The 27,158-nt window shown below is 50.5% G+C and overlaps 1 protein-coding gene across 5 annotated transcripts; it reads left to right on the top strand.

The window, feature by feature from the left end:
• The first annotated feature begins 2,515 nt into the window (after positions 1-2,515).
• SLC41A1 (solute carrier family 41 member 1) lies at positions 2,516-27,158 on the top strand. Of its 5 annotated transcripts, none has more exons than XM_032288991.1 (11): positions 2,516-2,607; positions 5,216-6,240; positions 15,437-15,544; positions 16,649-16,720; positions 17,361-17,505; positions 17,650-17,796; positions 18,401-18,548; positions 19,402-19,481; positions 20,908-21,042; positions 21,367-21,515; positions 24,565-27,158. In XM_032288991.1, exons 2-11 carry the CDS (start codon positions 5,869-5,871, stop codon positions 24,748-24,750), a joined length of 1,542 nt encoding a protein of 513 aa, XP_032144882.1. In that variant the 5' UTR covers positions 2,516-2,607; positions 5,216-5,868; the 3' UTR covers positions 24,751-27,158. The 5 variants fall into 5 exon arrangements, with proteins under 5 accessions (XP_032144882.1, XP_032144880.1, XP_032144884.1 ...); XM_032288989.1 differs by lacking the exon at positions 2,516-2,607 and adding an exon at positions 3,106-3,499; XM_032288993.1 differs by lacking the exons at positions 2,516-2,607; positions 24,565-27,158 and adding exons at positions 3,106-3,499; positions 21,636-22,728.

The raw sequence follows: 27,158 nt of genomic DNA, 5'->3' as shown, positions 1-27,158 counted from the left end.
GAGATTATATTCTTGTTTCAGTGGTCCTGATGCTTCAGAAGACACCAAAACCAAGGGCTTTTGTACTTATTTACTCATAGAAATATTTGTAATACCTACAAGCAACAAAGGACTCATATCTGATATTTATAAAGAAATCCTACAAAGTAATAAGACAGGGCCGGGCTCAGGGGCTCACACCTATAATCCCAGCACTTTGTAAGGCTGAGGCAAGCAGATCACTTGAGGTCAGGAGTTAGCGACCAGCCTGGCCAACATGGTGAAACCCTGTCTCCAGTAAAACTAAAAAAATAGCTCAAGCCTGTAATCCCAGCACTTTGGGAGGCCGAGGCGGGTGGATCACGAGGTCAAGAGATCGAGACCATCCTGGTCAACATGGTGAAACCCCGTCTCTACTAAAAATACAAAAAATTAGCTGGGCATGGTGGCGCGTGCCTGTAATCCCAGCTACTCAGGAGGCTGAGGCAGGAGAATTGCCTGAACCCAGGAGGTGGAGGTTGCGGTGAGCCAAGATCGCGCCATTGCACTCTAGCCTGGGTAAGAAGAGTGAAACTCCGTCTCAAAAAAAATAAATAAATAATAAAATTTAATTTAAAAGAATAAAAAAAGTAATAAGACAGAAGGCTTAATAGAAAATGGACATAATACTTGAACAAACATCCAAAGGTCAAGTAAATGTATGGAAAGGTGGTCAACCTCCTTGGCTATCAGAACAAAACAAATTTAAACTATAATACTATTATACACCCACCAGAATGGCTAAAATTTTTAATCTTTCTAGAGTGACAATATTAAGTGTTAATGAGAATATAGAGCAACTGGAACTTGTAAGATGCTGCTGGCAGGAATGTAAATTAATATGAGCACTTTGAAAAATTGTTTAGTTGCATTGACTAAAGCTAAAAATATGCCTATCCTATGACCCAGTAATTCTATTCCTAGGTATATATCTAATATAAATATGAGCATAAGTTTACCAAAGGACATGAACAAAAGTGTTATCGCAGCCTTTATTCATAATAACCCCAAAGTAGGAACAACCCAAATGTCCATCAACAGAATAACATAAATTGTGGCATATTTATTTAATGGCACACCGTACAGCAATGAAAACAAATGAGCTACTGCTACCACAATGTCATGGATGAGTTTCACATAGTATTGAGTGAGAGAAGCCAGACACAAACTAATACCCACTGAATGGTTCCATTTATATAAAGTTCAAAAGTAAGCAAAACTAACCTGTAGTGTTAGATAAACGTTACTTTTGAGGAGGAGTGTGGTGTAGTCACCAGGAGCGGATAGGAGGGAATCTGGGGTGCCAATAATGATCTTATTCTAGATCTGGATGGTGGTCATATGGGGATGTTCGCTGTGTGCTCATTTGTTGACCTGTACACTTAGGTTTTTGTATTCCTTTCCTAAATGTCTAGTATATTTCAATTAAAAAAATAGACACAGGAGAGGGAAACTGTTTTCAAGTAAGTAAAAACATGGAAGGTAGAGAGGAAATCAAGGTCTCTAAGATAGCTAAGCTGGTAGCTAAGCTTCGGCAAGATTAAGTGGGGTATTGGAGGGGCAAGAACTGTTGAACAGAACTGGGCAGAAGTTGACTCGAGCCCAACCGAAGTTTCTCCAGATACATCAGCCTTAATTCCCCATGCAACCCCACACCCTGTATTCACAGATCTCACCTTTCTGGACAAGGCCAGGGTTTCCCAATCTAGCAGCTACTTCTCCGGGCAGAGAAACCCAGTATTTGAAGCCAAAACTGGGGTCTGAAACCCTGATGTTTTGCTCTACTAGGTCCTGTGAGTCTGCAGGCCCTTGATGCAATTCCCCCAGAGCTGAGCTGGAATTATCCTGGGGGTACTGGTTTGGGGTGGGTGAGAAGGACAGGGTTGGGTATGTGTATTTGCCATCCTTATCAAAAGGAATGACCTGCTCAGCTTGCTGTTGTGTGCTCTTGTGTGCATGTGCCCAAATCTTCATACACAGCACTGCGTTCTCCTTTCCCCAGGCACATCTCTGCTCCAAACCCTATTCAGGGGTCTAGAGCGATGTTCAAATGCCACTTGAGCCACTTTCCGGGAGGAAAAGGACAGGAAGGAACCGTTGGTCACAGGTTCCACTGACAAGAGGGGAAAACTTGGGGGTGGGGGTTCCTTTAGGGGTGAGGTCACACCCCCTGCACAAAAACATCCCAAAGAGAACTGGCATTGAGCTTGTGTTGGAGAGGTGGAGATACCCCAGGGAGGAAGTGGTGAAAGGCGAGCATGGGAACACCCCTCTTTGATCCCAAAAGGTGCGTCAGGGAAAGTTGAATTTCGTTTAGCCCAATATGGAGACATCTCTCCCCACGCTGCCACCAAGCTCAGTGGTTCAAAGGAAATGAGGCTCCCCTCCGGCCCGACCTCAGGCGAGGTGTGTGCGACCACAGCCGTGAGAGTGACCTCCTTTCCCTCCCGCCCGCCCCCACCCCTTTCAAGGCTGGGACTTTTTTAAAGCCGGATTCGCCAGGGATGAGCCATTTGCTAAAGGAACGCGGAATCTGTAGGGAGCAGAAGGTGACGAGCCCGCGGGAGAGGAGCTGCGTCCAAGAGCAAGGTAGGGACTGTTCCGCCCGGGTACCCAGAGCGAGGAAGGAGCGAGCACTGGATGGCTGCTTGAGCCCGGGGGTCAGAGCTGTCAGGCAGGCTGGCTCCACCGGGGCGTTTGCCGGTCTTTCCGAAGGCCAGAGGCTCCAAGGAAACATCCAGAGACAGGAGAGGACGCGCACTGGCGCACACGCCTCTCAAAGGCTGCAGGGGCTGCGGCGCGGCGCAGCGGGCCTCCGGGGGGCAGCACCACGCAGTGAGCCCGTGGCAGCGGGCACCTCGGACCCCGGTCGATGGGCGCTGGGACCCGCGCGCTCCAGGCGCGTAGAGCCAGCTCCCGGTTCCCGTCAGTCCTCACACGGCGTTTCCCCGGCGCCCCGCCTCCTGGGCACGAAGCGAAGGAAAGGGGCCGGGCCGAGGTTGAGCCCTCCCCCTCCTAGTCCCTCATTGGCTGCTGCTGTTGTCCATCTGAGAATCTATTTTTGATGGAGGGGGGGTGCCACCCAGTCTGCCCTAGATCACGTTTGCCACCGGCAGCCAACCAGTTGGGCCCAAGTCCGCGGGCAAGAAGTGATTGGGGGCGAGTGAGCTCGGCCGCCCCCCGGCTCCCCGTCCGGGTGCCCCCCCGCCGGGCCTGGAGCGGTATATCCTGCCCTCCCCGGCCACCTCCCCCGCGTGGAAGCGGAGCGGCGGCCTCGTTGTAAAGCAGAAGGGAAATGTAGCCAGCCGGGTGTCGCGGCTGGACGCTCGCCTTGGCTGGGGGTGTGGGGGGGGGGCACGCCGGGGGCCAAGGAGGACTGCCGAGGAGGAGTGATGAGAAGAGGGGGTACCCTGCACCCCCCGAGAGCACAGGCCCCACTGCCAGTTGCCAGGCGCCCCCCTTCCTCCCAAGCGAGGGGCAGGTCAGTCCTGTGGGGTCCTGGGGCCGAGAGGGGGTGGTGGAGGGCGGGAGACCTGGCGCGCTGCGCATTTGCTGAATCTGAGTGGTGGAGAGATGGAGGAGGCCACCCAGTTACTTTCTCTCCCTCCTCGGGGTTGGGGATACTAAAATGGGTCTTTTTTGTCCCCGCCTGGGAGGAGGGAATAGGGCGTCCTGGTTCACTTTTGCTTCTTTCGTCCCAGGGCCTTAAGCCCATCTGAAGTCTCTTTACTGGGGGAGTGGTGAGAGAGGACTGGCTTCCCCTCCTGCCTGAGAGCCCCCTCTCAGGTTCAGTGGCCTGCCAGGAACACAGGAGAGAGGCAGGGGTGTCAGCATTTAGCGGACTCAGAAACTTTTCTGGCATAGGGGCAGTGGACTCAGAGGTTTCCTTCTGGATCTCTGGGGAGGGACTTTGAAATAACCACAGTACTGTGCTTAAGGAGATTGGAAAAGGGAGTCCTGGTGGGTGACTGAATTGATAGAGGAAACCAATTCTCCTGGGCCAGTTCCTGGGCTTTGATGCTGCCTTTCCTAACTGAAGTTGACTAATTGTGTGTGTTTGGAATACTTAAGGACCTGTTCCTCTTACCTGGTGGAACTCTCCTTAAATTCATTTTTTACTAATAAGAGCTCTTCTGGTGAAATGGAAAAAGATGGAAGTCCATGAGGAATAAGGGATTCCTTTAGGCAAAGAGAAGTGGAGCCATTACAGCTAAAGAGATGCATTTGGAGCAGCTGCATATTGGCTTATTATGGTGCTTTGGTTTTTGTTTTGGGGTTTTTTTTTTTATTGCTACTTTTGTTTTTTTGTTTTTGTTTCTAAGAATTCCACCATATTTAACTCTCAGTAACCCTGGGGAACAGGAGGAGCCTAATTAACTGAAATGCGTGGGTAATAAGCAGTCGTTTTATGCTCTGTCCCTTCTAACTGAGATAAGTCCCTTGTCCTATCTGACAAGCTCACAGGGCCAAGAGCAGGAGGAGAGGGGGAGAGACAGAGGCCTGGATCCCAGTCAGCTGTCTGAGCTCTTTGTAACACTGTTGACTCTCAAGGGCAGGAGTGGGTAGGCCTCTGGCTCTTGGCCTTGGTCAGGCAGGCTTGCCCTACTGCCCAGAGAGTCCTCCTAGCTTTGTTTTGTTTTCTCAGAAGCTGGAACATTCAGGGGTCTGGGGGACTTCACTCAGCAATCAGTTTCTCCCTGTTTCTTTGCCCTGTGTGGCTTTCTGTTACTGTCTTGTGATGGTAAGCAGTCACTTTATACAGGGGTGGCTGTGTGGCAGGGAGTTTGTGGCTGAATTTGTAACTGAACCCCACTTAAAATAATCCAGGGCTTTTAATGGGCATTGAAGAAGAGGCTCGCTGAGGACATACCTACCCACCCCCGGTTGCTGAGGAAACAACGCCGAGGGCTCCTGCACAGCATCTTCCCAATCCCAGGCTGGTCACATCTCAGTGCTGGTGACCAAGGTGGTGATCACCCAGGAGGGCTGCTGGTGGGCAGGATGGCAGGGATAGCTCCCCCTGAGCCTCCAGATGGAGCAGTGCAGGACTGAGTAATTTATGCAGAAAAAGGGAGGCAAATAGCAAACTATAACTATATGACAAACTCCTAACTGCCTTGGGGGGGGATGTGCTCCCAGTACGAGCCGTCCTTTGCTTTAGCATAGCGTTCTTTTTTTCTTTCTCCTTCCCGCATAGGTGTTCCACACTGATTCTCGTAACTTTAAGGACCAGGGATTTGAAGAGGTATTAGCTCTTCCCAGGAAGGAAGGAAGTTTCTGGAAGAGAGAGGAAAGACAGCAGACACTGCGCTGGGACCAGCAGAGCCTGAGGAACTGTGGGAAGCTGCCCGAGCCCAGCCTAAGAAGCGGGAAGGAGCCGCAGCCCCAGGCTGGCACTGTGTTCTGAAAGATTTGAGTTCAAGCTGCTTTTCGTGGAACAGGGCCACTTCAGAAGGCACCCCGGACTCTGGCTGAGCTCTTCTACTCTGGATGCCTCTGCCCTGAGGAGCCTGCCGCTGAGAACCAAAGAAGATAAGAGGACACACTCATTTCCCTCAAGCACGGAGCTGGTGGGTTGGAGTCAGGCATCTGCACCCCTAGTGGCTGGCTGCTGAGTCTGGTGAGGAGTTTCTTGTTTCTCCCCAGCTTGCGGCTTCAGTGCTTGATGGGGCTGCCTGTTGGTGGATCAGTTTTTGCAGTGCCTGGTAGGAGTGGAGAGCCGTGGGAAGAGGTCCCGCGGCGCCCAAGCCTGGGTTTACCCCAAGACTAAGTTCTTTCCCAAGTTAGAGAGGGAGCGAGAAAGCAAAAAGAAGAGAGAAAAGGTCTCCCTTCCCCTCCTCCCTGCCTGTCATGTCCTCTAAGCCAGAGCCGAAGGACGTCCACCAACTGAACGGGACTGGCCCTACTGCCTCTCCCTGCTCTTCAGATGGGCCTGGGAGAGAGCCCTTGGCCGGGACCTCAGAGTTCCTGGGGCCTGATGGGGCTGGGGTAGAGGTGGTGATTGAGTCTCGGGCCAACGCCAAGGGGGTTCGGGAGGAGGACGCCCTGCTGGAGAACGGGAGTCAGAGCAACGAAAGTGACGACGTCAGCACAGACCGTGGCCCTGCGCCACCCTCCCCGCTCAAGGAGACCTCCTTTTCTATCGGGCTGCAAGTGCTGTTTCCGTTCCTCCTGGCAGGCTTTGGGACCGTGGCTGCCGGCATGGTGTTGGACATCGTGCAGGTAGGACCTGAGGAGGGCAGCTCTTAACTGGGAGCCCAGGGCCACCTTTGCCCACTGGGAAATTTGGAACTTCCTCTCTACCTCCCTGTCAGAAGTGGCTGCTGCTTCCTAGAATACTGTTTCCCTTTGGATCATGTCCTCCGTTTCTTCTTGGTCTAGTTCCTTTCTAAAGAAGCCTCAAGGAAGCGGATTAGCACCGGGGAGGTGGTCAGGGCAGTATTGCTAAATAGAAACAGAATTGGCTCCACAGCTCAGGCTTCAGAGAGGAGAGATGGAACAGGGTGGTTGCTTGCCATCTCCCTAAAGCATTCCTGCCGAGCCCAGCTCAGTAGGAGACATTTACAAGGGTGTCCTCTTTATGCCTTTCCCCCCTGCATTTGGGGTTTCAAGGACACCCATAGCAGAAAGCTCAGTTTCAAGCCTCTCCTCCATCCCCCTACTGGGCAGGAATTTGTTCAGCTGCCAAGAGGGTCTCAAATTAAGTGGGAAAGCTCTTAAAGGCATTTGTGTTGCTTATCTTCCTGTAATCTTGGCATAATCCCCTTGGGGGATGGGGGTGGACACTTGTTGTCTGATGCACGATTTGAAGATTTGGTGTAACCAGACTCATTACCTGCTGTAAATGGGGACAAAATGAAACTAGGCCTGGGCAGAACTGTCTCTCCTCTTTGCTCCTTACCTGTCATTCTGAACCTGCCCTGGGCAGAAAGGACTCTTTATGAGGCCATTGGATAAAAGGAAGGATGAGAGTCGGCAGGACCTGGAAGCTAAGAGCCAGAGACATGCTATGTTAGTTTATTGTGAGTCAGGATTTATGAATAAGGTCCGAGAGATAAAGTTTTGATTCTAGATAAAACTTTTTGAGGCACAGTATGGCACACCAAACTTTTTGAAGGTGCTGGGTTTATCTAAGTAAATCAGCAGTGTGTGTCAAATTCCTGCTGAGCGCTGTCCTCTGTCCTAGGTACTCAGAGAAATATTAATACAAAGGCAGGAAGAGATCTGGCCTTTGCTTTTTGGGACCCCCAGTGTTCCCTGCCTATGATATCTCCCTGAAGGACACGGAGCTTAGCATCACCTTCCCTGTGCCAAGCCAACCCTACAGACCATAGTGATGTAGGGTCCTGCTGGTAGGTCTCACCATGCCTGTGTCCCGGGAGACTGAAGGTGGTTGGTTCTTGATAGTGTGCACACATGGAGGGAGCACTTTGACTTGAGCCCTTCAGGGGAACCCTGCACCTTCGGTTGCTCATGAGCACAGTGTTAAGTCGTGCCATAAGTGCCTTGCACTGCCTCCCCTTTCCCCAAACCTGTTATCTTGAAGATTGGTCCTACATGGAGGTTGGGAAGCCAGGCTGGAGCTTTGGGTTCCTCCTCCTAGTGGCTGCTCCTCCTTCTAGGGCAGTGACTGGGACAGGAGGAGGAGGAGGAGAAAGAGACCAGGGTAACATTTTTCTCCACCTCTTCTCTTCCTTTCCTGTAGCCTGGGTTCTCATTCTTGGAGCTTTTGTGTTCTGGTTTGATACCTACAAAGGGTGCAGAGCCAGGGTCTAGAGGTGAACTGAAGAGGGTTGTCTTATTTTCTGGATAACAATAATGGTAGTAGGGGAAGCATTTTGGGGGCTCTTCTGTAGGCCCGTAAGGTAGGATCCATAATCATCTCCATTGTGTAGGCAGGGAACTTGTAGCTTAGAGGGATTAGGTAACTTGTCCCTGGTCATCTGACCCCAGAGCCCACGCCACTAACCCTTGTGGCGTTCACATGGCCATGGTTTGCCAATTGGTTAAAAACTCGGAGAGGGGGCCGGGCTTGGTGGCTAATGCCTGTCATCCCAGCACTTTGGGAGGCCGAGGCAGGTGGATCACTTGAAGTCAGGAGTTCAAGACCAGCCTGGCCAACATGGCGGAACCCTGTCTCTACTAAAACTTTTTTTTAAATAGCTAGGCGTGGTGGCGGGCACCTGTAGTCCCAGCTACTTGGAGGCTGAGGCAGGAGAATCATTTGAGCCCAAGAGACAGAGGCTACAGCATACCAAGATCACACCACTGCACTCCAACCTGGGTGACAGAGCAAGACTCCATCTCAAAAAAAAACCCTCTGGCTGGGCATGGTGGCTTATGCCTGTAATATCAGCACTTTTTGAGGCTGAGACAGGAGGATCACTTGAAGCCATGAGTTCAAGACCAGCCTGGGCAACAAAGTAAGACCTTGTCTCTACCAAATTAAAAAAAATAATAAATAAATAAATAAAAGCCATGTATGGTGGCATTCTCTTGTAATTCCAGCACTTTGAGAGGCTGAGATAAGAATGATCACTTGAGCCCAGGAACTTGAAGTTGCAATGAGCTACCACTGCACTCCAGCCTCAGTGACAGAGCCAAACCCTGTCCCCCGACCAAAAAAAGAAAAAAAAAAGACTCTAGGAGGAGCCTGTTGTCTTTGTCTTTCCCTGAAGAATAGGGTGAACTGGAATCTGGGTGAATTAGAGTTATCTTCTGAAGTGAGCAAGAACAAAAGTTCTTAGAGGGGACAGAGAGGGACCACCCCACACACAACACATCTCTACCCATCCCACACACTCAGATTCCAAAGCTTCTGATATGTTGCCCCAGCCCCACTCCAGCCCCATGAGCTGGAAACATTGAGAGGCCTTGGTAGGGAACCTTTGGAGCTGCCCTCAGTATGGCACCTAGGCTCACCCCAGAGCTAGGGTCCACTTGGTGTGGATGACAATGGCAGGTTTGTCCTCGTCCTCCCTCCCCCAGCCTTTCTGCTACAGCTGGGCTGGAGCAGGCCCTACAGATGGCTATAGTGAGATGGCAGGAGTGGGTGAGTGCAGAGGGACTAAGACATGGGACCACAGGGAGATTCTTATTCCACATCCACGGGAGCGAAAGGGGGACTGGCAAGCTCAGATTCAGGAACAGCAGGACAGTTTCTAAGAATCCACACCTATATTCCCCCATCACAAGCTAAGATGGCCTTCAGTGAGACAGAGTCTGAAAGTGCCTAAGAGCCTGGGGCCATCTGCATAAGTTAGCTATCGAGCGTCCCCGGCATCTTGGAGCAACTGAGCAGGAGTCCGTGTTGGCCCTGGTTCCAGTGTCTCCTTTGTCCAGGGGCCCCATCTTTCCTTGCTGCTGCAGAAAACTTGGTTTCTGTTTTACCAATATGATACAAAAAAAATAAATCTTTGTTTTTGTTTTTGTTTGAGACGGAGTCTCGCTCTGTTGCCCAGGCCGGAGTGCAGTGGCACCATCTTAGCTCAGTGCAACCCCCACCTTCTGGGTTCAAGTGATTCTTCTGCCTCAGCCTCCTGAGTAGCTGGGACTACAGGTGCACACCACCATGCCTGGCTAATTTTTGTATTTTTAGTAGAGACAGGGTTTCACCATATTAGCCAGGCTGGTCTGGAACTCCTGACCTTGTGACTTGCCCACCTTGGCCTCCCAAAGTGCTAGGATTCAGGTGTGAGCCACTGCGCCCAGCCCTAAATTTGAATTTGAATTAAAAAAAAGAAAAAGAAAACCCACTCTCTTCCTAGAAGGCTCATTTCTGCCCCTTCTTATCTGTGCTTCCCTAAATGTGCACAGCAGCATCTGCAGTGAAATAAGGGGCTGGTGTACTGGCCCAAAGAAGGACATGGATAAATGGACTGCGATCTGCTCTAACTTCCCAACCATGGCTGAAAGTTCCTGCAGTATCTGGAAGGGAAGCAGGCTGGGGCCTGGTGTTGGCTTCTGAAGGGGATTTGGGATATGGGAGCCTTCTCACTGTAGGGGCCTTGTGCCCATCCCCCCATTTGGTCCTAGGCTGCTGTGGACACCTCACTCCCTTTTACTGTCAGCCTTTGTGAGGGATGGGGTGGCAGGAGGTTGTGTGCCCATCTGCACTTTAATTCCCAGCTAGGTTAAGACAGGTGACTCTCACTGCACACCTGCTAAGGACCTCAAAGAAAGTAGACCCTGCTGTGTATACAGAAGTCTACAGCAATGAAAGTGGATGCCAAGCGTGGCCTTGGGGAAGTAGAGTGGGAAGGAAGTATTCCTCCTGTGCATGGCCTGCTCCTGTCACCACAGCATCCCTGGGCAGGACACTCATCTCTGCTTCACTTGACCACCCCTTCTGCTTTTCCCATCTCTGTCCCCTGCCTACTGTCAGGGACCTGTTTGCTTTGCATTGTACCACATCTTATATCCAGGTGTTGCCCTAAAGCCCTTTCCTGGACACCTAGAGGATGCCTCTGGGAAAAGCCGGAGACAAGTGAAGCCTGGGGTTGCTGTAATCTCACCTGACCCAGTCTTTACCCTAAAAGGTCAGCTGTAGCACAACTTCTCCAACAGGAGCCCAGATTCTCCCACAGCCTGGAGCCTAGAGCTTGTATCTTGGAATTTAAGTCTTCTTAATGTCTTGATTCTGTCTCTTCCTGGCTCTGACTTTCCTCCTTGCTGCTGCCCTTCTGAGGTGGCTCAGGCTAGAACCCTTGAAGGCAGGTGGGGGTCAGTGTATGACCTTGGAGGAGGATTGGCAGAAGCACATTGGAAGGGCAAGGAAGATGTACTGGCAGGACCACTGAGGATGGAGACTTAAGGTGATTGCTGTGCCTCAGGATTCGTTTTGACTATGGGGGAGGCAGTCTCTTCCCTCACCTCCAGAATACCAGGGATCTATGAGCCCCTCACCCCAAGGTTAGAGATGGAAAGGGATGAGGGGCTGCATTTCTGAGAAGCAGTTAAAATCTGGCTGCTCCCCTCACCCCCAAGCAGGGCAGCACTTCCTGGAACGTGCCCTTTTTCATCCCCATCAGAGCAGGAAGGCGTGGGTGGCTGCTTGGCGGACGGGTGTGACTTCAGGGGCAGATACTCCCAGCCTGGATGAACAGGATGGGGCTGAATTTGGCCACAGGAAGAAGAAGAGCTATTCACTGTCTGCCCCTGCCACATCCTGCCTACTCCTAACCTCAGGGCCACCCTGATTCCTGGGCTGGTTTCACATCTCCAGCCTCCAGCATCTCTTCCCAGAGTCCTTTGCGTGCCCATGTGTCAGAGACGTTCTGCCTGAGCTGCAGCTTTGAGAGTGTTTGTGGGTGAAGAAAGTATGTGTGTAGGAACTGGCTTCTCTGACCCAAGTGCCGACTCAGGGCTTTGCAAACCGGGGGTCAGGTAGTGTGAGGTTCCAGGCTATGTTCTGTAAGAGTCAGGGAGACATTTGCATAGGGGCTGTTACTGTGACTGCTCCCTCTCCTTGCCTGTCTGTCTCTCATCCCATCGCTCCTAAAATTCCATACTTCCAAGCTATAAGAAGAGAGTGCATTGTGCTGGAAGGTGGAGAGATTTGGGGGTGCTTATGGTAGCAGCCAGAGGAGCTTAGCTGAGCTTTATTCATTTTTTCTTAAATAATAATAAAAGCAAGCAATATCCCTTACAAACAGTTCAGAAGATGTTGCTTGCGTACACGTAGGGTCTTTTCTTCTGGGCTTTTTCTTTCTGCAAGTACATACACGTTACATATACCTGCCTGGAGAAGTGAGATTTTCATGGAGCTGGCAGCTTGGAAGCAGGGTGGAGCCGGTGAAGATGAGATGTGAGGCTGTGCTCTGAGAGGAGCTTTGAAAGCCCACAAGAGAGGGGAGAAGAGGGGGATTGATCCCATCTCTGGGGCTGGTATGGGAGGAAGGAGGTGAAGCAGAGCAGGGAGCTGGAGCCTCCGTGGTATTTACCAGTCGTGTCCAAGAGTAACAATCCCCAGGTTGCTCCAGGGCAGATGGGGGTCACTGGGGCTGCCTTCTCTCTGTGGGGTCTGAGGGTGGGAAGGGATTCACCTCCTTTCAGTGTTTGAAGGGGACTGGCTCATCCTGTGGCTGCCTGGAAGCCCAGAAACTGTTGTTGAGATGGGAAGCCGTCTCTTCCCCTTCCTTAGTCCTCACAGAGGGGCTTCCCTGAGGAGAGTCCCAGGTCTTGGCCAGACCAGGAGCTCAGGCAAGCGTATGCTCCAGCCCTGATGAAATGAGCCCTTCCCCAGGGTCCTGTGAGGCCACCCACCCCTTCCACACAGAGAGCTCTGACAAGAGAGGTTCTTGCCTTATAGAGCCACCCAGCACTCAGTCTCTCCTGGTCTCAAGCCCTAGCCCCACCCCTTCTGATAGCCTTGCTTATCTTTTTAGTTATTGTGGTAAAAAAAAAAAAAAAGTAACATAAAATTTTCCATCTTAACCCTTTTAAGTGTGCTGTTCAATAGTGCTGAATATATTCACCTCATGTACAGCAGATCTCCAGAATTTCTCATCTCCCCAGCTTAAACTCTGCACCTGTTCAACACTCACTCTTTTCCCTGTTCCCTCAGCCCCTTGTTTCCACCATTCCTCTTTCTGCCTCTATGAATTTGACTACTTAGTCTGGGCACGGTACCTCATACCTGTAGTCCCAGCACTTTGGGAGGTCAAGGCAGAGGATCCTTTGAGCTCAGGAGTTTGAGATCAGCCTAGGCAATATAGTGAAACACCTGTCTCTACAAAAAATACAAAAATTAGCCAGGTGTAGTGGTGCATGCCAGTAGTCCCAACTACCCAAGAGGCTGAGATGGGAGGATGGCTGGAGCCTGAAGCCATGATTGCACCACTGCACTCTAGCCTGGGCCACAGAGTGAGACAGTGTCTCAAAAAAAAGAAAGAACTTGACTACTTTGGATACCTCAGGTAAGTGGAATCATACAGTGTTTTTTATGACTGGATTAGTAGTGTAATGTCCTCAAGTTTCATCCATATTACAGCATCCAACAGGATTTCCTTCCTTTCTAAGGCTGAGAAATATTCCGTGATATGGATGTACCACACTTAGCACATTTTGTTTATCCCTTCATTCCTTGATGGACATTTGGGTTGTTTCCACCTCTTGGTTATTGCTTATAGTGCTACTGTGAACATGGGCATACAAATATATCTTCAAGACCTTGTTTTCTCTTCTTTTGGATAAATATCCAGTAGGATTGCTGGATCATGTGGTAGTTTTATTTTCAATTTTTTGAAAAACCAGTGTACTGTTTTTCATAGCAGTTGTACCGTTTTATAGTCCCACCAAGAGTGCACAAGGGTTCCAATCTCCACATCCTTTTTTTTCTTTCTTGAGATGGAGCCTCGCTCTGTCACCCAGGCTGGAGTGCAGTGGCACTGTCTCAGCTCACTGCAGCCTCCGCCTCCCAGGTTCAAGTGATTCTCCTGCCTCAGCCCCCCAAGTCAGTAGCTGGGATTACAGGTGTGCACCACCACTCCTGGCTAATTTTTGTATTTTTAGTAGAGACGGGGTTTCACCATGTTTTGGCCAGGCTGGTCTCTAACTCCTGACCTCAAGTGATCCACCCGCCTTGGCCTCCCAAAGTGCCGGGATTACAAGCCTGAGCCACTGTGCCCAGCCCAATCTCCACATCCTTGCTAACACTGATCATTTTCTGTGTTTTTAAATAGTAGCCATCCTAATAGGGATGAGGTGATCTGTTACTTCTCTGCAGCACTGCTCATCTTAACGGTAGAGTGTGGGTGTTGGAATTGCCTTGAGAGACCATCTGATCTGGTCCCTGAGTTGAACATTCTTCAAAAGCTTGAGGTCCTTGTAACTTGTCTAAGGTGTCCAGCTGTTCTACATGAGGAGGCATACTGGGAAGATAAGCAGGAGGCCCATCCTTGCTGTCTCCTGTAGGAGACCCCCGGCTCTCGGTCCAGTGTCCTTGCCCAATATAGTGCTTGGCCTCCCAGCCATGATACCCAAACCAACCCATATACACCCACCTGGCTGCCTGCCTCCTCTTCCCTCCCCAAACCTGGAGGCTTTCCGTTCTTAAAGGGAACCACGTACCTTGTCAGGGCCAGGGAGAGAGACACAATCCTCACTTTTTCCAAGTCCTCAGTTTCAATTGCAAGTAAAGTAGCTTTCAAATAGCCAGTCCTGGCTCCTACAGACCTCTTAGCACGGACTAGTAGAATACTCTCTGAACCTCAGTTTCCTCATTCACAAAATGAGGATAAAAATAGCCCCTACCAGCTGGGCACGGTGGCTCATACCTGTAATCCCAGCACTTTGGGAGGCTGAGGTGGGCAGATCACAAGGTCAGGAGTTCAAGACCAGCCTGACCAACATGGTAAAACCCTGTCTGTACTAAAAATACAAAAATTAGCTGGGTGTGATGGCGCATGCCTATAATCCTAGCTGCTTGGGAACCTGAGGCAGGAGAATTGCTTGAAACCAGGAGGTGGAGGTTGCAGTGAGCTGAGACAGTGCCACTGCACTCCAGCCTGGGTAACAGAGTAAGACTTTAACTCAAAAAAAAAAATAATAATAATAACCTCTACTTTATTGGGTTGTTAAGATGATTAAATAGGAAAATACATGGAGAGCACTCAGCCCAGCACACAGTCAGTCCTTAATAGATGTTAACCAAAGACATTGGTAGGAGACTCAGGATTGATTGTCTTGGGATAGAACTCGGGTCTCCTACCAGTCCAGGGCTCTTGGTATAGGAATGCACTTGCTTCTCCTAGCTGAGAGACTGAGGAAGGTGTGTGAGGTAAGGGACTGCACGGAGGAATGAAAAGCCTCTTGCAGGCCAGCATTCAGAGGTTTGGAGGCCACAGCCTTAACCCAGAGCCTGTCCAGAAGGAGAGTTGCTGTGGCTGAGGCCCAAAGCCCTTGGAGATAGAAACCAAACAAACTCTCTAATCTCCCCAGCCTCGGCCCCAGCCCCATGGAGCCCAACTCTCCACAGCTGAGACAACAGAGAAACTGGACCGAAGGCAAAGGGGCCAGGGATTGCAATTTGAGGGGGGATTGGAAAGGAGTTCTGGGGTGTCAGGCAGCCCAGGGCAGCTCAGCTGTGTGGGTCCCCATTACGCTTCCCCACCCAGCTCCAGGAAAGCAGACAGAGGAGGTAGACCCAGGCTGAGAGTCTCCCAACTGTCAGAGACCCTCTCCATCTCCCCGGCTCTGGGTGGCAGGAAGGGGGGCTGTGTTGTTTGAAGAATCATGGGCTTGGTTTGGTTCCAGGGTTCTTGGACGAAAGGTGCTTGGACGAAAGGGAGTGAGCCGGCGTGCTCACTCCCTGCTGATTCTATTTCCTCCCTGAGCCCCTGATCTCAGACTATCTGTTCAAACTCAATGCCTGCCCTTCGTGGCACTGAAATTCCTGGGTTCTGTTTTCACCTTGTAGCACTGGGAAGTCTTCCAGAAGGTGACAGAGGTCTTCATCCTAGTGCCCGCACTGCTGGGGCTCAAAGGGAACCTGGAAATGACCCTGGCATCAAGGCTCTCCACTGCAGTGAGTGTCCTGGCTGGGAGGAGTGGGGCACAGAGAGGACTCTGGGCAGCACAGAGCCGGAGACTGGGAGAGGGCCGCGGGCCCTTCTCCACTGCCCAGTCCTGGAGTGTGGGGCTGGGGTGGGAAGGGAGGGCCTGGCTAGGCAGGTGTAGGGAGATCCCAGATCTGCTCCTGGGCAGGGGCTCCCTGCCCAAAGTGGTTCCCAGGCTTGGTTTCTGGATGTCCCAGCCGTCCCTGGACTCCTGCCCCACCCCCTACCTCCCAACTACCTCGTGACTGTTTGTGCAGCTTTGACAGGCAGGCATCATGCTGGTTCCTCCACCCGCACAGATGGGGGCCTCCTCTGATCTCCAGCCCTGCCTTGCAGCTGGGCAGGAGCAGAGCCAGGCCCTCCCAGCACCCCTAGCCCCCCGGCCATCCATCCTTTTCCCCGTGGCAGCTTGTTCTTCTTTAAGGGAACAGAGAGGAGCTGCTCGTCACTCCTACCTCCTGCAATCATCAGCCATGATGATTCAGGGCCTGAACAGATAGACAGTTCTGGGTTGGAGGTGGGAGATGATAAAACTCAGGAACCCAAGGATGTCCCTGCATAGCCAAGAGTCTAGAGAAGGTGCCAGAGAGAAGTGGCATCCAACTTAACCCACCCTGACTTGCCCTACCCTACTTCTGGCCCACGCCACCCACTCCTTCCCAAATACCCTTGGAGTCTCAGTCCTGCAGCTGACCCTTCCTTCCCTGAGATAGCAGGCTGGCTTCAGAGTCAGGGACTGGGTTGTTCTGATCCATGCAGCAATGGACTGCCCAGATAAGCAAGGCAAAGGATGGAATTTGCCTCTGCTCAGCTGGTGTCCTGAGAGGAAGAGAAGAGACTGCTTCTAGGGGACCCCCTTTCCCAAGCCGCACCCAGCTGCAGGAGCTCAGCTTTAGCTCCTTCCCTCTTACCTCACTTTCCCTGATCCTGCTTCACTTTTCCAAGACTTTCAGGTCCTGCTGTCAGAGTCTTAGGCCACATGTACTGTCTCGTGATCTAGGCAGGAGCCTACTGGATGGAGCTGCAGGCCTTTTCCAGCCTGGAGCTCTAGCCCCTTGCCCTCCCTTTCCCAGGCCAACATTGGACACATGGACACACCCAAGGAGCTCTGGCGGATGATCACTGGGAACATGGCCCTCATCCAGGTAAGGAGGCAGGGACCAGAGAGGGTGGGCTAAGCTTCCCCCATAGGAAACTTGGAAAGGCTTAGGTCAGTCCCAGCTGGCTCCTGAGCAAATCTCCAATGTCCCACTGAGCTGGCTTCCCCCAGACTAACTCTAGGAGGTAACTAGGTTATCCAGGAAAATGCCCAAGATGAGGAGGGTCCCTGCATCACCCGTTCCAGTTCTCATTTCCTAGTGGTATAGGTGCCTTGGAGTCCCAGCAGATTGTGGCAATATGAGCAAACTCAGGAATGCCAAGACGTCCTGTGCCACTGCTGTCCCATCTCCCCATGAGACCACACAGGCTCAGACCGGGAGCCTTCAGGCCTTGACTCTGGGCAGAAGGCTCCAGCTCTGTTGAACCTCACTCCCATCCCCAGAGGCACACTCTTGCAGCCACTAACATGTTCTGAGCTCCTGAAGAGTGCACTGCGCAGTACTAGCGTCTGGTGTGAACCTAAATAAATAAAGACATCCTTCCAGCCTGGGAGAACTGGACAGTGCAGTCCAGCCTGCCTCATGAGGCTACAGCCAGGAAGAGGTCTGCCCAGATGCTCAGTGACCTCAGTTTAGGAACCCCACTGCGCTCAGTGCTTTCCAAGTTACCATTCCTCTTCCCCAGGTACAGGCCACAGTGGTGGGCTTCCTGGCGTCCATCGCAGCTGTGGTCTTTGGCTGGATCCCTGATGGCCACTTCAGTATTCCGCATGCCTTCCTGCTCTGTGCTAGCAGCGTGGCCACAGCCTTCATTGCCTCCTTGGTACTGGGTAAGGAAGGGAGGGCGTAGAAGAGTAAGGGGTGCTGCCCCAGAGGTGTTGACTGCACCTGGCACTTCCACTCTCTCTTTTTGTTTGTTGAGATCCCTTTATCTCTTCTCCCCCTCCCTGCCCCTCCCACCACTTCCTCACCAGGTATGATCATGATTGGAGTCATCATTGGCTCTCGCAAGATTGGGATCAACCCAGACAACGTGGCCACACCCATTGCTGCCAGCCTGGGCGACCTCATCACCTTGGCGCTGCTCTCAGGCATCAGTTGGGGACTCTACCTGGAACTGAGTGAGCCACCAAGAGTGTGGCGGGGGTGGACTCCTGGGTGGGATTGGGAGAGATGATAGCAGTTTGCAAATGTGCTAGATTTTCTTCTGTGTTCTTAAACTATTTGGTTTGAACACAAGTTGTAGTAATTCCTGGTCTTAGAGATATGAAGCTAAGTACTGATCTCAAATCCAAGCAGATATCAGGGGCAGGGGAAAAGTGTCAGAAGTATATTTCTGTTTGGTCCTGCAGATTCTTGCTTCTCTTGGAGGGATGAGGGGAAACGCATAAAGGAAAGGAACCAGAGGCTGGGATCTGCTTACAAAATGAAGAAGGGGGTGGGAGATGGTGATTTCTGGGATCCAGTCAGGAGACCTAGAGTCTGGTCTCTACCCCAGTTCAGTGCCTGGGTGGCTTTCTACCCTGGTTTCCTCATCCATAAAATGGAAAAAGCTGGTCCCACTTACCTCCTGAGCTGCCAGTGAAGATCAAATGGGGTAATGTGTTTACTGGCATTTAGTGTACTCTTGCTATTGACCTGTTGGGACATTTTCAGGCTGAGCCAGGGAGAAACTGGGAGTAGGAAACCACAGTGCTTATCTCCCTCTGATCCCTGCCCTCTCAGATCACTGGCGATACATCTACCCACTGGTGTGTGCTTTCTTTGTGGCCCTGCTGCCTGTCTGGGTGGTGCTGGCCCGACGAAGCCCAGCCACGAGGGAAGTGTTATACTCCGGCTGGGAGCCTGTTATTATTGCCATGGCCATCAGCAGGTAGGCTGGGGCCCTGAGTAGCTACTGCACCCCACTGCCGCCCTGCCACAGACTTCCTTTTAAACCCTGGAGAGATGAGGTGGGGGTCAGACCCTAGAAGTGTATCAGTCACATGTCCTTCTGTTGAAAATGACAGAACCATCTAAACTGGGTTGCATTCCAAGGCAGAATGTACTGGCCTGGAGAACCAAAGAGGCACGGCTGAATTCAGGGACATCCCTAAGATCAGGGCTCTCAGCTCTGCCCTTCTCTGTCATGGCCTGCAGTCCAGATTTATGCTTTTCTTACATCTACCAATTCCAGTGGAGAGAGAGATTCTTTCCCCCAACAGTTCCACAAAGTTCCAGAATAGAGTTGCCTGCTTCTCATCTGGTGACACGACTATCTCTAAACCAGTCAGTGTGGCCTTGGGACTGCAATACTCTGATTGGATGGACCTGGAGCCTAGCCATCATTGAGGCAATGTCACCTGAGCCACAGTCTCTGAGCTTGAGAGGAGAAGCCCAGTGTTAGTACCAGAAAGGGAAGCAAATGCTGAGTGGGCAGAACAACAGAGGTTGTCACAGGCAGGTAGTCCTGTAGGCTGCTCCTCCAGCCAACTTAGAGGGCAGGTACAGGGGGTGGTTGCCTGACCCGGTACCACCAGTTTGTTCTGGAGTCACTGTGCCCAGTGGGAATGTTTTGAGCAGCACCTAATCCTGTCAAGGGCGGCAAGGACTGGATGATGAGGAACTCCTGAGAGCCATGGTGCCTCCCTTCATCTCCAAGGCTAGGTGGGCCCGACCTCTCTTCCCAGAGACTACAGCAGAACCCATAGTGGTCTTTGTATCATTTTGTCTTTATGTCTCTGCAGTGTGGGAGGCCTCATCTTGGACAAGACTGTCTCAGACCCCAACTTTGCAGGGATGGCTGTCTTCACACCTGTGATTAATGGTGAGGTCTGGGCATCAGCTGTTGGAGAGCAGGGCTAGGGGGAGGAAAGGGATAGGAGAAGAGGACTTAAGGGGTTGGCTTCTGTATCAGTCAGGGTTCCAGCAGACGAGAATCTAGCTCAGATGATTCAAGACTTTAATGAAGGAACTGCTTACAGAGGTGGGAGCAGAGTAAAAGGATGGATAAGGGGTGTTGAGGCACCCAGAGATTAGCGACAATGGGAAGCCTCTAGTCCTAAAGGGTCGGGGGAGTATCTTAGTCCATTATCTGTTGCTAGAACAGAATACTTGAAACTGGCTAATTTATAAAGAAAAGAGGTTTATTTAGCTCACAGTTCTGGAGGCTGGAAAGTTCAAGATTGGGTGGCTGCTTCTAGTGCGGGCCTTGCGCTTCATCCAAACATCCAAATGGAGAAACAGGAGGAAAACTGGGTGTGTGCAAAATGGGCAAAACAGGAGAGGCAAACCTCGTTTTACGACAACCCACTCTCATGGGAAGGATACCTTTCCCGAGAAAGACATTAATCCGTCTTAATGACCTATTTACTCTTAAAGGCACCACCTCCCAATACCACCACATTGGGGACCAAGCCTCAACATGAGTTTTGATGGGGACAAACTATATTCAAACCGTAATCGGGAGGGAATAGCATTATGGGAGCCCAATGAAAGCTCTGTCCTTGCTTCCAACAGGGGGAAGCCACTGCCAAAAAGCAGGGAGGAATTGCAAAAGAAATACCTGGTCTCTCTCTCCACCTGCCCTCTGGTCACCTGCTCTTGCCTCCCACTGAACAAACACAGTGGAAGCAGCCAGCAAGGAAGACTGGGTGATCCAGTCTGTGGAGACTGATCCCCCAGCGCTTGGAGCAAGGCTGAGAAGAGCAGGGACCGGGCTGGGATGTGAGGGCAATGGAGAAATCAGCACAGGTTCTGGCAGAGATACCAGGTTCCAGGAGTTTGGAGCTCAGACCCGATCCTTGAAACTGGTTACCAGAACCAGCACATGCACATAGGGTGCCTGGGTCTGCTGGGAGCATTGGAGAGGGGGTGGGGTAAGGCAGGGCTTTTTCACCTCAGCATAGGAAGGCAGGGGCGCACACTGTCCTGGTGGAGAAGTCAGGCTCTGAGTCTGCAGATCTGCACATAGCCTTTCCAATACTGTCGTAGCTATGCCAGGAGAACATGGAACTGCTGCATCTCCATAGAGATGAGGGAGGCTGGAAGATGCCCTGGAAGCAGGGATCTTTGTCTTCCTTCTTAGCACCTTACTCGTCTCTTGCCGACTGGTGAATGGGTGATGCCCACATAGACCCCACTGTGTAGGGGCCTATAAAGACAGAGACACTGCCTCTGTAGATACAAGACAAAGAGTGAGAAGATCATTTATTTCTCGATATCTGTATCTAAGCCCGTCTGTGCCTCTGCAGGTGTTGGGGGCAATCTGGTGGCAGTGCAGGCCAGCCGCATCTCCACCTTCCTGCACATGAATGGAATGCCAGGAGAGAACTCTGAGCAAGCTCCTCGCCGCTGCCCCAGTCCTTGTACCACCTTCTTCAGTCCTGGTAATGCCAGATTCCCAGCCTCCTAGACCCGGGGGGAGTGGGCCTACTCTCAGTGAGCTTCACTTAAGAGACAGCTGGGACCCAGAACCACAGGTTCTCCTTCTCTGCTGGGCTGTGCCAGCTGTTCTGAAGGGCAGAGCCCAGACAGGAGGGCTGTCTTTTCCTGGGGCACCCTAGGGGTTGGAGACCATAGGATGGAGAAGTAGAGACATTCATCTGTCTGTTGCCCTGGGGCATGGTGCAGTCCCTCCTGACTTTGAAAGGCCTTCTGGGGTCAGGTCTTCTCCTCACCTCCTCTTTACACCCTCTTTTCCCCAATTCCAGATGTGAATTCTCGCTCAGCCCGGGTCCTCTTCCTCCTCGTGGTCCCAGGACACCTGGTGTTCCTCTACACCATCAGCTGTATGCAGGGTGGGCACACCACCCTCACACTCATCTTCATCATCTTCTATATGACAGCTGCACTGCTCCAGGTACTAAGTGGCAGGAGCAGGGGCATGGGAAGGGGAAGGGGCCAAGATGCCCTGCAGGGATGGGAGAGGAGGCCAGACTTGGCCTCTTGGACTTTCAACTTACCTTTGTCTCTGCATCAGGGCAGCTGATAAACACTGAACAAGGGTGCAGGAGAACAGATGGTGGTTCCAGTAGAGTCACTAACATGCTGTGTGACTTTGAGCCTGTTCTTTTACTTCTCTGATCCTCAGTGATACATTTGTAAATTGAGAAGAATGGACCAGTGGTGGTAGTTTTCATGCAGGTGGTTGTAGGATGCTGACCACATGGGCTTTGCATGCCACCCGCACTGGCCACAGAGCTGCAAGTGGCTCTGTTTTGCATGCTGGGCTTTCTCAAGAAATTCATTTGCCTAAAGGGTCCGATAGCTTGAAAAACTGTCAAAACCACCGCACTAGATAATCTGTCTGTCGGATCCTGCCTAGCATTGCCATTCCATAATACCATGACACTTTCTCCCTTCTTGTATTATTACATTTTTAAACCTTTTTAATTTGAAAAGCTTCAGATTTGTAAGAAGTTCTCAAAAAAAAGGTTCAGAAATCCCATATTCCGTTACCCAGTTTCCCTCCATGGGAAAGTAACATCTTACATAACTATAGGACAGTATCAAAATCAGGAAATTAGCATTGATACAATCCACAGTGCTTATTCAGATTGTACCAGTTTTACCTGCACTTGTGTGTGTGTGTGTTTGTGTGTGTGTGTATGTATTCTATGCAGTTTTCATCACAAATGTAGATTTGTGTGATCACCGCTATAACTAAAAGACAGAAAACTGTTTCATCACCACAAGGGTCCCTCATGCTACCCCTTTACAGCTAGATCCACCCTTATTATTATATTTTAAATTTTTATAGGTTTGATTTTTGAACAGTCACATAGTTCAAAAATGTATTAAGTTCATAATGAAACTTCAGCGAAAAGTCTTCTTTTCTGTCCTCTTCTTCGCAGCCATCCATTTTTCTCCTTCACAGACCATCAGTGTTATCCCTTTCTTGTGTATCCTTCAGACGTATTCTATATTTATAAAAGTACACATATTTTTTTATTTCCCTCCTCTTTATTACACACTTGTGATAAACTGTACACACTGTCCGTGCCCTGCATTTTTCACTTCAGTTTATCTTAAAGATCATTCTGTATCAATACATAAAGAGAACACCACCCTGATTTTCTTACGGCTGCATTTTATTCTATGATATACAGACTCTAATTTTATTTCGCCAGTCCCGTGTTGATTAACACCTATCCCTCGAGCCCCTTCACCCCCAGCTTTAGAAAGGTGGTGTTCCGACATCTTGGCAGGGGCAGGCGGAGAATCAGCCATATGCTGTTGCCCTGCAGCAGTTAGCCAAGCTGCCGTGTTTCACTGCTAGTGGGTTTCAGTACAGCACGTGGTGGGAAGGTGGGGGTGGATATGCCGAGAGTCTTTGTAGGAGGGTCTTTGGTGGAGGTTTTCAGCTCATCCCTTGGCCTAGATTGGAAAGGATGAGCCTCGGTGCCATCACCCGTGATGAATACCCTGGGAGACATTTTTGGCACTGCTCTCCTCTCTAGATCTGTGAAGGGCCAGAGCGTGACACTTGATCCCCTGTAAAGGCTATTATTGATCCCTTTGCTACCTCCTCCCAGCCATGTGTTCTGGGGCCTGCTCAGGAGGCTGGAATATGAGGACAGCTGCTACCATTCCCTTCCTAGGGCATGTCCCAAAGGCCTCCTGCCCATGCTCTTTATTTGGGACCCTTCTGCAGCTGCTACAAAGGGTGTGAAGTTATGGAGGGTGGGGGAGCCAAGGCCATGGGGGCACAAGACACTGATGTGCAGGGGAAGGGAGAGTGTGAAAAGTCACCTCTGGCTTCCCTGGAGAGAGGGCAGGATTTTCTCAGGCAGAGCCTAAACTTAAAAAAAAAAAAAGAGAGAGAGAAAGGACAGGAGAGCAGCCAAGATTGCCTAAAAATAGGTATCAGTTCTGGCTTCTGGATCCATTAGGGGCTGTGGTTCCCGCTTCTGGATCCCTTAGGGCAGAATTTTCAAACTGTGCAGATTCTAGAAGATTCAGGCCTGTCCCACCGTGGTATTCTAGATCAAGGGCATCAACAACTTAAAAGTGCATGTGAATCTTGTTAAATTCAGACTGACTCAGGAGGTCCAGAGATTCTGCATTCCTGACAAATGCCAGCTGTTGTTGATGCTGCTGGTCCTGGGCCCACTAGCCAAATTCTGATCTGAGTCATTCTTAATTATCTGTATTAAAAGAAGGTAAGCAAGAGCACGGATAAAATCAAAGTCGCAGATCATCTCAAATTATTTTAAATTAGTATGCATTGTCTGCTTTATATTAATATTGAGGTGACTTATTCACAATTCAGCTTTATTAGGACTAATGTTAAAATAAACTTCCATTCTTGGAGCCCAAAGAATGAAAAGGAAATGGAATGGAAAGCCACAACAACAGAATGAAAAGGGTCAGGAGGAAGCCAGCTTGGGATAATCATCTGTTAGTCAGACAACTGCCAGCAGCAGCTTCAAACACTATCCTTATACCACTCTGTCTAGAGAAGAAATCCCTTTAGGAAAAGCTGACTCCAACAGCCAGCTCCCTGCCAGGCTCCTGGAAAGGCCAACATAGCAGGAATTGGAGTGATCCCAGAATGAGGTGACCCAGAGTTAGAATCAAGAGGGCTGAGTTCCTGCTACAAGTAGGATTTAGCTCAGGAAGCTCCTTGTTTGGTAAATTTGGGAACAGAATATAATGCTGATGTGGGCGAACCTGGATCATAGCAGCATCTTCCTTTCTGAAGAGCTCTTACTGAGCCCGTTGTCTGCTCAAGGTGGTAATTGTGGGGTGGAGGAACACAGAGGCTGCTGTGGTGGAAAGATGAAGATAAAAAGTAAGGACTGTGGCCAGCCAGGCCTTGTGATGCATTGAATGGGTCTGATCGTGTGGCCTCTGGCTCCCCCTGGAGAGAGGGGATGGCTATAGGCTGGGCCCTCTTGTCTCCCCAGGTGCTGATTCTCCTGTACATCGCAGACTGGATGGTGCACTGGATGTGGGGCCGGGGCCTGGACCCGGACAACTTCTCCATCCCATACTTGACTGCTCTGGGGGACCTGCTTGGCACTGGGCTCCTAGCACTCAGCTTCCATGTCCTCTGGCTCATAGGGGACCGAGACACGGATGTCGGGGACTAGTTTCGTCACTCGACCTTTCCCCATCCCTCTGCACTTTCTATTTGAAATTTTTCTTTTGTTCCCCTGTCCCTACTCCACCCCACACTCCCACCTCTTTCTGGGACTTCACTTTGATACCAAATTCTCATTATTTTCAATGGGAATTTTTATACATTGAGCCAAGTTTGCATAGCAGGAATTCAGGAAAGACAGATGGACTGAGATAAGCAGTACAAGTAGATTTTTGAGACAATCACCAAGTGCAATTTCATGGTGGGTGCCTCCAGGTGAGGTGGATTGGGGCAGGGGAGTTTTGTCTGGAATCTGGGGACATTGGGTTTGGCTTTAGCAACTTGTCTTGGCCCTAATGAGAAACCCTTCGTAGGTGGGCTCTGGGTTTTGGGTCTTGTTTTCTTTTTGTTTTATCTGTTTTGTTTTTGGTTTTGGTTGTACAGGGGGACAGAGGAATAAGCAACACTCCCAAACACACACATACTTTTGTAGGAAAGGACCAACTTCAACGCTCTGGACAGGAGACAGCTGCTCCAGGGCCCTGTGATCCCAGCTCTATTCTCTGCCCCCTGAACCTTAGCCCTCCCACTCGCAGAAAGAGTGAGTGACGCCTCAATTTGTGCACATGTCTCTTGCTCGATTGTCTGATCAACATCAATGACCCATCCCTCTGATCATTTCCAGTTGATCGTCATGTCCAGGAAAACATGAAAAGTGGACTCTTCTCCCTGTTGACCCATGTCCACCTATAGGTTCCCCAAAATCCAAATTCTCCCTGTGCCCAGAGGACTGATTTTTGGTCTCTCTTCAACCTTCATTTCGAATTGTCTCTAAGCACTACCTTCCCCAGAGCTTGCCAGGTTGGGTTTTGAGATTAGGGACAGGCCATGGCGATGTGGAGAACGGTTGGGAGGTTGAGGACAACCAGGGGTGTCTCATTGCTGCAGTTTCTCATGAGGACATAATCACTTGGTCACCTTGAGCCCCGTCACTTCCTAAAATTACTCATTCTGTCATGCCGTAGAGGTCAGTTTTCCTCTTTCTTGGCTTCTGCCCACAAACATTCACTATTCATTCATTCGCTCATTCAACAAATATGCAGCCTCCGCAAGATGAGCTCCTCTGCAGGCATGGTCTGAAACATTCTTTGAGCAATATTTATTGGGTGCCTACTATGTGTTAGGTACTGTGCCAGGCACTGACTTGCCAGTGGTAAGGGAAACACAGCTCTAACCTCACCTCATTCTCAAGGTTACAAAGGCCATGTGCCCCTTTCAATCTGGTGGAGAAAGTTTCCTCGTTGTAAGAATTTGCATCTACTTCAAGCCAGATTCTTCTGCCTCTTTCTCCTTCCCAGACCCCAACTCTGTGCAATGCTGACCACAGCTACAGCCACCAGCCCCATCGCTCAACCAGTGTTTATTTCCCTAAACGACCCCTCCTCACATTCCCTTTCCTCCACCTCTCCTCACCAAGCACCCAAAAGAGGATTTAGAACTAGCAAGCTGGACATCAACTGGTTGTTTCTACTTTTTTCTGTCTAGCACAAAATTGGGAGAAAACTGGAGCCTCCATCCGCAGTCACACGTGTACAGATCTGGGCATTTGGATGTAGACTTTTTCTAGCTTCTCAGAAGCCTCCACAGAAACCCTTCCATGTGTAGCCTCCAGGGCCCACCTCCAAGGGAAGGCTTAGGCCGTGATCCTGTTTCTACCAACACCATGCCTTATCCCAGGAACGTGCCCTAGACCTCCAGAGACCATCTTTTCTCCCCCTCCATTCCTACCCAGGCCTCCAGGCCTCCTTCTGGAATCATAGAACCTTAGAATTGGAAGAAATTGTAGAGGTTACCTAGCTGGAGTTGTGTCCAACACAGTTCATTAACACCAGCCTGGGCTTGTTTTTTCTCCTCCCTCTGGACTTTCTTCATCTTTTCCTCCACCTCAAAACACATTTGCACACGGATTCTTCTTGTACAGGCACCAAAAGCAACTCTGCCCCTAAGGCTATGTCTCTGTGGTCTCCAGCCACCCCTTCCCCAGTCACTCCCCACTTCCTCATCTCTGGAATTTGGCCAGGCAGTCCCAGAAGACTCTGGAGTGACCTCCTTTGCCTAAAAGGCAGACAAGCAGGCATGCCCCAGGCCCTGAGTGTGTGAGCAGAGGAGGACTGTAGGGTGAGAGGGAAAGAAAATGAAGTTGACTTTCATGGAAGATTCATTTCTTTTCCCCGACTGTACCAACTGCATGTACTTTTGGCCTGGCTGCAAGGAGCAATATTGGTTTACTCTCGTATCCTTAAAAAGTTACAGAACTGTGTCTTAAAAGAATTATTTATAGTTACTATAACTGAATTGACAAATGTCAACTTAACTGATAAATTATATTTGGTAAAATAAAGAGGACGTTTATTTAGA

Source organism: Sapajus apella, unplaced genomic scaffold, assembly GCF_009761245.1.
Source record: "Sapajus apella isolate SASKATOON/1434 unplaced genomic scaffold, GSC_monkey_1.0 scaffold22, whole genome shotgun sequence".
In the NCBI taxonomy this organism is placed as follows: Eukaryota; Metazoa; Chordata; class Mammalia; order Primates; family Cebidae; genus Sapajus; species Sapajus apella.
Note: the sequence above shows the minus strand (reverse complement) of the source record. Positions and strands in the feature narration are given on the sequence as shown.